At 35.9% G+C, this 8,827-nt stretch overlaps 1 protein-coding gene across 5 annotated transcripts; it reads right to left on the bottom strand.

The window, feature by feature from the left end:
• Positions 1–973: 973 nt before the first annotated feature.
• On the bottom strand, positions 974–7,993 carry LOC127450796 (uncharacterized). 5 transcript variants are annotated; one of them, XM_051715189.1, is made up of 8 exons: positions 7,570–7,993; positions 7,129–7,253; positions 4,961–6,947; positions 4,118–4,281; positions 3,818–4,038; positions 2,200–2,329; positions 1,769–1,869; positions 974–1,675 (listed from the first exon to the last, which is right to left on the bottom strand). In XM_051715189.1, the coding sequence occupies exons 3-8, from the start codon at positions 6,921–6,923 to the stop codon at positions 1,537–1,539; spliced, it is 2,718 nt and encodes a 905-aa protein (XP_051571149.1). In that variant the 5' UTR covers positions 6,924–6,947; positions 7,129–7,253; positions 7,570–7,993; the 3' UTR covers positions 974–1,536. The 5 variants fall into 5 exon arrangements, with proteins under 5 accessions (XP_051571149.1, XP_051571123.1, XP_051571139.1 ...); XM_051715163.1 differs by having other exon boundaries at positions 7,040–7,253; XM_051715179.1 differs by lacking the exon at positions 7,570–7,993 and adding an exon at positions 7,501–7,558 and having other exon boundaries at positions 7,040–7,253.
• Between the last annotated feature and the right edge of the window lie 834 nt (positions 7,994–8,827).

Raw genomic sequence — 8,827 nt, forward strand, 5'->3', positions numbered from 1 at the left:
CACATTCCATTTGTTAACGTGAACTAACAATGAACAATACTTTAACAGTATTTATTAATATTGGTTAATGTTAATTTCAACTTATAGTAATATATTTTTTAAAATCAAAAGTATATCTTGAAATGCACTATGAACTAACATGAACAATTGTATTTTTAATTAACTAACATTAACAAAGATTAATACAATTCTGTCAAAAAAAAAAATTATGTATATAAAATGTATTTATTTATTTACTCTAACTTTTGTCTTTGTGTCTTCTTGGACACTGACACCTAGCGGCTTGGATGCAGCATCATTTAAAATTAATAGTTTTCCATTTCAGATGCCATTGTAGAATGTAGTATTCACAGTCAGCCATGATTACTTTAATCAATGAATGAAAGTAACAGGACGGTTACTGAGATTAAGCGAGTAGTATTCGGCTGGCCGTGTGATTCTAACATGGCAGCCCCCATGTGCGGACCCTCTCCATGCAGAATAAAACAGCTTTTATAAGGTTACTGATATGACTGGAATCTTCATTTTAATGTGAGTGGTCATGATTTCCTACATATATTGAAAAATTATGATTCACGTCTTTAGGAGGTAAACTTTTTTAATGAGGAAAAAATGACTATGTGTACCTTTAAATGTAAGGGCAAAAAAAAAGTACCAAAACTACTACTACTACCATGAATTTTTACACTTGGTATGTCGGCGTAAGGAGTAACATGTAAATTAATATGACAATCATTCAGTATAGTAGCAAGGTATCACCATCTGATCTGACCACCACAGTGGTAAGGCTACAGTACTTTTTCACAGTAGGCCTACAGTACTTGTGAATAAAAGTACAACAATATGAGCTATAACAGACATTTTGGCTATAACTGCAAATAGGTCAAAATGTATAGCAAATATAGTAGCCTACACTTGTTTCCTTGTTTTGACTGAACTGACATTTTTTTTTTAAATATTACAATATTATGGAAGAGTTTTATATTATGATTTATTGAATGCCTTATGTCAATAGGACTGAATGACAGCAATAAACAAAAGATGAACTTAAAAAAACACACAATAATCATGTTTCTATAAATGTCTTTCTGTTCTGTTATTTCAATAAGCAAAATATAACTGCATCAGAAATGCTAAGAGGCTTTGAAAACAAGTGTGAAAGGTGCAAACAAGTAACCATGAATATCAATGTAAAAAAGAAAAAAGAAAAAAAAGAAACATGCACCAAAAACAATGAAACATGCACAAGTGAATGGTGAAATTTATCTGCAGTAGATGCAATATATGTAGGAAATCCTTGTTGAGGAGTATTTGCAAAATATCCATCCAGTAGATGGTGTACACAATGTATGGAAAACTTAACATGATGTAGTAGATGATAGACAAAGCTTACAATAATTTGAGCTATAAATGCCTAAACTCGCCATAAGGAAGTTGTACATGAAGTAAAACATTTTTTCCAGAAATTTTCAAGCACAAATGGCTTGCTGAGAATGAGCCATACAGGCGGAATCAACGGTCATATGTAATCAAAAATTAAATCTGTGGAACTGTACTGAAGAACTTTTTCAGACTCGCCCTGGAGTTCCATCCTCTCTCCTTGGCAAACCTGAACACACTGCCAAAGAGATCAGGGAATATCTTCATCAAGTTGATATACTCTGCATCCTCTGGACTATGGAGAGACAAAAAGAGACTAACAAAACATGGTCTGACACACAATATCACAAAATTATTGTGTAAATAATTCATGTTACATGTAACCTACTAATGCTCATGCAGGTTGCGCACAAATCGCAGCAGGCCCAGTGTGTTCTCAGGATAGGCTTTCTTCTTTCCATCCAGTTTCTGAACAAACTCAGATGGCAACTGATAAAAGAAATGTTTTTACACCAAAAACTGAAGAGGTGTACATTTTTAAAACAAATGTTCAAAGTAATAGATGATTTTTCGCAACATAGAAGCTGGCCGTTAGATTAAGTTGATACATACTGTAACAAGAAAAATCTTGAGACCAAGTAATTTGATTTTTTAAGTTATTGCTATTTTCATTTCTTTAGGATGAAAATGAAAAATAATTTTCAGTTACCAGTTAGCATTGCTGAGCATATATATGGAGCTAAGTATAAAATAGGGTGATATACTTTATATGTACTTTTAGAATATGTATGAATATGTCTGCATTGACGTTAGACTCACTTTAGTTTTCCATTCAGAAAAGGTTTTCCCCTCGGTGTATTTTTCAATGGCATGAAGGAGATCCTCGTCAGCATTGCGACAGTTCTCAGCCTCAGTCTGATTACCCAATTTTTTCAGGTACTCCAGTCTCCTGAGAGAAGATTTCACAAACATAATGAAATCCCTTTAGATGACATTAAACCAGTGTCTACAAAGCAATTGTCTCCTCGTTCAATAAAAGGCATAAGTTATACCATAAGCAGTGGGGAACATTTGGCTTGTAAAAAATGTGGACTCCATCCACTAGCTGTTGTAAAAGGTTGATCTTTACACATAAAATGAGGCATTTTCTCTTAGAGAATTATATTCTCCTACCTATCTGTCTGTGTCTGTCTATCTAATAGTGTTGTAACTGTTTGAAAGACTTGTATCTCTTGCAGTATGGCATGAGTTTATTACAGTTTTTCTCAATCGCTTTGGCTCATTTTTTTAAACAAGTCTTAATATTCTCTAAACTGTAAGTGCAATTGTCACAACTGTTTTATGGGACATCACAACTCTATTGCATGTCTGCTAAATATAGTAACTCACCCAAAACATTTAATTTATGCTTCAAAACCTACTTACTGTGTTAATAAATTTGCCAAAGCCACCAATATGAAACGTTTTTAGTCATCGTGTGAGCCGTACTGGTCAAAATGTTTAGATGTTTATTCACCATGGCAGTCAACCCTGGAAATGTTTGTTATATACAAATTTCATTTTTCGTCTACTTTTTTGTTGACACTGACTGCTTACTGTACTATACAAGAATGCCAGTTTTGTCTAGCTGAATGCTATTGTGTATCACACTGAGCTTTTTAGATACCGATTTCAACAGTAGGTAAAAGTTTACTGGGAAAAGTCAATACTGTACAATACTGTAGTACACAGAAAAAGGATATGCACATTTGTATGTATACAGTAAATTAGCAAAGTGTTACATGTAAACAAAAAATTCACATTTGCATGTCCATTTTTACACATTTCTTACATGTAAAGTCGTATATAGTGAACAGAAAATTGCCACAAAATGACATCCATGAAAAAAAAAACTGCAACAATGAAAAAACATTCCATATCATAGATATTTATGGAATATACATGTATTTCTGACAGATTTTGATAATTGAATTGATCATTTTGCATGTGATGGCTCACACGATGAAAGAATGTTTAGAAGTTGTGAAGAGTATGATAATTTCACTGAGAATCAACTCAATCAACTTTGATCAGCAAGTCATGTGCATTTGTAATTTGCTTAAATGAATAAGAAATTCAAATCTGGTGTGAACAAGAAACTAATTGTTCAGAGATTTGAACTTAATGTTTTGAAAAAAATAATTCTCATTCGCGAGTTGAGCCAAAGTGATTGAGAAAAACTGTAATTAGGTGTTTATAAGTTTAGAATGATAAATGGATTTGAAAAATGTATACCTGTCAGTGACAATCAAGTAAACACACAACTTAAATTCAGAGGTACAAGTTATGAAAAAAAAAAAAAAGTGTAACTGCACAACTCAAAATATAGGCTCTTTTATTTTTCTTACCTAAGAAAAATAAAAGAGCCTATATTTTGAGTTGAGCAGTTATTTTATACCTGTCATCAGTCCAGAAGAAGGGGTGTGCAAGAGTCTGCTCCACAGTTGGTCTGTCTTTTGGATTTTCATTAATCATCCACTCAACAAGATCTTTCGCCACATCATCATCCAGGTGTTCCAATGAGTATTTTCCTTGGAGAATGTTGACTTCACAAAAGAGACCTTTGCCAAATGGATGGTGCCCTCTAGAGAGAATGTAGTACACTAACATCCCAGCAACCTTAAAACAGATTGCAGTATTACCATTAGTTCAGAAATTTCAGAATTTTAAGAACAATAGATTAATACTGACAACCCACCTGAATGTCAGAACTCCTTTTGTACCCACTGTTGCTCTCCTCATCTATGGTTTCCTTTGCCTTCCAGAATCTAGTTCCAGCAATGCCTGTTCGTAAAGTGGTTTGGCTTAGGTTGAGTCGACGACTTATGCCAAAATCAGCCAATCTAGCTTTTCCATTTATGTCTGAGTAATGGGGAAAGACCATAATTAGTTAAAAAAAGAAACTGGGCTCAGATACACTCACTGAACACTTTATTAGGAAATCTATGGACCTAATAAAGTGCCTGACGTGGGTTTCTACCGCTGAAGCCCATCCGCCTCAAGGTTCGACGTGTTGTGTATTCTGAGATGCTATTCTGCTCACTACAATTGTACAGAGGGGTTATCTAAGTTACCATAGCCTTTCCATCAGCTTGAACCAGTCTGGCCATTCTCCACTGACCTTTCTCATCGGCAAAGTGTTTCCTTCTCCAAAACTGCTGCTCGCTGGATGTTTTTGGCACCATTCTGAGTAAACTCTAGAGACTGTTGTGCGTGAAAATCCCAGGAGATCAGCAGTTACAGAAATGCTCAAACCAACCCGTCTGGCACCAACAATCATGCCACAGTCGAAATCACAGAGATCAAATTTTTTTTCAACATTTGGATGGTTGATGTGAACATTATCTGAAGCTCCTGACCTGTATCTGCATGATCTTATGCATTGTACTGATGCCACACGATGGGCTGATTAGATTATCACATGAATATGTGGGTGTACAGGTGTACCTAATAAAGTGCTCCATGAGTGTATATTGAATAAACAGTGTCAGTGTCATAAACAGTGAATAATATGTTAAATTATCCTAGATTTAGCCCATACCAATCAGAACATTCTGGGGTTTGATATCCCGATGGAGCACTTTGGTATCTTGGCTGTGTAAAACCTGTAAGCTGCAGAGCACTTCCTTCACAAGCTTCTTCAAAACATCAGCCATCTCACCACTTTCAGCTGGTAAGTGTCCTTCGATGTACTCTTCCAGAGTGTACTCACATAGCTGTAGGACAAGGTATCCAAAATTTTCATCTTCTGCAAAGTCTACATATCGCACAATGGAGGGACTATCAAGTTGTGGAAGTCTTAAAAATACCTCCTCGTTTTTTAGGATTTGGTAATTAGACTTAATCATTCGTTTCACAGCTACCTCTAAGCCGTCATCCCTCAGACCAAGAAAAACTTCTGTTCCGTCACTTCCTTTAGCAATCTGAAATTCAGCATTGAGTACAAGAGTAAGACTTCCTAGTCTAATGGTTTTACTGGCATCAATTTTAGCAAGTTTCTCAAAATGTTCCCTCCAGCGACGACTAATTGGATTCCACTTTCTTGGCACTGGTAGATTCTCAATAGGCAGTTCGAATGGATGCACACTTGAATTTGTCTCCTCTATGGGAGTCTTTGCATCTCGCTGCTCCCCTTCTTGTGACGCCACCTCTTGCTGGAGTTTTTTCTTCTTCTTTTTCTTCTTTTTCCTGCATGTTGGAGGAGCAGCATCATTCTCCTCAAATAAACTATCCACAGCACTTGAACCCGTTGGATGTCTGAGTGATAAGTTCAACTTCTGCAGCTTTTTTTTCATGACTTCATCCATCTCTAGCTCTGCAGAGCAAAGTATCCTCTCTGGTACTAAGGGCAATCCAGACATTCCAACAATTTCTGGAGCAAAGTCATATATATAGGCAAACAATCCATAGGTCCAAACTCCAATTAGACTTGAATAATTAGCATCTGTGAGAGGCAACAGATCTTTGGATAACTTCTCATAGACAAAATGGTTTGTACTCAGTTTTTGATCAGAGGTCTTTTGCATCATGACATTGAGTATTTTTAGTATCATATGATTGACAATTTCTCCTTGTGGGTTTGCAAAGTGCTGGAAACTGTTTGTCAGAACTGGCACAAGCTCACTGAATACCTCAGAAGAAATTCTTTCAATGACACACAAAGCAGCATTTAAGCAGTTTAGTGCAACCACACAATTCTCCTGAGGTATTCTTGGAAAGCGCTTGATGATTTCCTTAATGTATCTGTCTGCACTCTTAGTCTCTTTTAACCACTTGATGGCACTCTGACAATACATCTCAGCACCTTGACCAATGACACCAAAGTACCCTTCAAACAGAATTGTATGAAATACAGGGTGCTCTTTAAAGAAATGTTTCTCAAAGGATTTGAAAACTTCTCTCTGGTCGTTCTTTGTGACAGCATGAGAAAAAGAGAGAAATATCTGCACTTTCTCAAAATCTTCCCTCTGTATTGATAATCGACTGGACATGTTGTCCACTTTTTTATCAAGTGGTGGATTCCTTCCATAGTTCATTACAGCTGAAGCTCCAGCTTCTATTAGTGCTTTCACAATGTCTTCACGGCCATAATCAACAGCGTATTGAAATGGAGTAAAAATCTGTAATTTATGTCCATTTGGATTAGCTTTTGCTGCAAGTATTCGTTTCACAATACTCAATGGAACTCCAGGTGTAATTGCAGCATAGTGAAGCGGAGCTAGTCCTTTTGTTGAGTGTTTGTTGGGATCAGCAGAATTTTCAAGCAGATAAAAACAAAAAACATCTTTCCTATATACAACCGCTGCTGTCAGTAGGGTGATATCATCATTCAAGTCTTCAGAAGCGTAAAGACCATTGATGTCCCTGCCTCCTATTAATTTGCGGAATTTCTTTGACTTGTTGTCTTTGATGCATTTTATTAGGGGGTCTGTTTTTCTAGGTTCTACTGGAACTGGAACTGGAACTGGAACTTCTATTTTGGCTAATTGGAACTGGAATTCCATGGTTCTTCAAATACTAAAGGCAATCTGTTGAGAGATGTGAAACATTTGGCATTATGGACATTGTATACATTAAGCATATTTCCTTGTTGCTCATATATTACAGTGTAGTGACCTACATGTAAAAGCTTGCAGGGTTGTCACAATAGACTGGCTCAATATGAATTTACAGTGCAAAATAAGCCTTGAGTGTGAGAAATTCTTAAACCTATATGGGAGAGCGGGGCTAGTTGTCACACTTTTCATTCCATCGTGATCTGTCTGCCAATTTGCTCCTTTGGGTTTCAGTTGTATTTTTATTGTATTGCATTATTAAGGCCATCAATGTGTCCACTTTAAAAGAAAAAAAAAAAAAAAATTTAGAAAAAGAAAAGAAAAAAAAAGTGATCAGATCTGAACTCTGTGCATGTACTGGACCTGAACATAACATATGTACATCGATATAGCCTACTGTATAACAACTCTGTTCTTCAGCACAGTATCTTGTATAAATAAATAATCATTTAGGATTATTAATATACAAAACAATAAGCTATACTCGGTTATAAAAATGACAAGATAAAAATAAAAGCATGCTTACTTTTTGGTAATGGTGTTACAAAAGAAAACTAAAGCATGAGCTTCCGATTTGCGTGAAAATGAAACCTACCTCTTCCTCGTTCTTCCTCCTGACTGGCAGAGCATGACGTCATCTGTAATAGGATCCCCTGAGCTCGACAATTCGTTTGGTAGGCTAATTTGTAATATAATAAAACAAACACAGACATAAAAGAAGGATAAATTATAAAACAAACGCTGTATAAGCTAAAAGTCAATGAGAACTAGAACATGTTGAATAACCAAATTTATAATGAGATGACTGCTGCAGCCCTGCCCACTGCAGTAGCCTTCATTTTACGTTAGACGTCACTTGATCATCAAATATTTGCCTTTAGGCGGCTGCTCAGCCACACCTGTTCAAAGATTAGCTCCTCTAGCCAGCTTTTAGAAAAGAGCTATACATTCAGGTTTACTGTGCAGAGTTCATATCAAAATTTCTATGCACGCACACACAAGATGTTTAAGATGGTTACGTAGATGAGGAAGACCTTGGCAGAAACTAAAACAGCTTTGGAAGCCCGCCTCCTTAAAGGAGTAGTTCAACCGAAAATTCAAATTATCTTATCATTTACTCACCCTCATGCCATCCCAGATGTATATGACTCTCTTTCTTCAGAAGAACACACAATGATAATACCAATACAAGTGAATGGTTACCAAAACTTTGAAGCTCCAAAAAGCACATAAAGGCAGCATAAAATAATCCATAAAACTCCTGTGTTTTAATCCATGTCTTCTGAAGCAATCCAGTCGGTTTTAGATGAAAACAGACCAAAATATAACTCCCTTTTCACAATAAATCTACACATTAGCAGTCTCCTTGGCGATCAAGATTTCAAGCTTGATTACACTTCCTAGTGCTCTGTGCAGGCGTCAAGTACTAGGAAGTGTAATCGAGTTTGAAATCATGATCCTGCCTAGAGACTGAAATGGTAAAATGTACAGTGAAATAGGAGTTATATTTAGTCTGTTCTTACCCAAAACCGACTGAATCACTTCAGAAGACATGGATTAAACCACTAGAGTCTTATGGGTTACTTTGATGCTGCCTAAATGTGCTTTTTTGGAGCTTTAAAATTTCCTTGCATTGTATGTACCAACAGAGCTGAGATATTCTGAACTATTTCTTTAAGCTGGCACATATTTAAACACATACACAAAGCAAACAGACTATCTGTATGCTAAACCTGTTTTTTTATTGTAGAGAAACATTTGACAAAATATCCATCCAGTAGATGGTGTAAACACTTTAAGGAAAATATAGGATAAAATACATAATATGTCAGAAATACAATAATTTGAGCTAT

This window comes from Myxocyprinus asiaticus, chromosome 2 (genome assembly GCF_019703515.2).
Source record: "Myxocyprinus asiaticus isolate MX2 ecotype Aquarium Trade chromosome 2, UBuf_Myxa_2, whole genome shotgun sequence".
NCBI lineage: Eukaryota > Metazoa > Chordata > Actinopteri > Cypriniformes > Catostomidae > Myxocyprinus > Myxocyprinus asiaticus.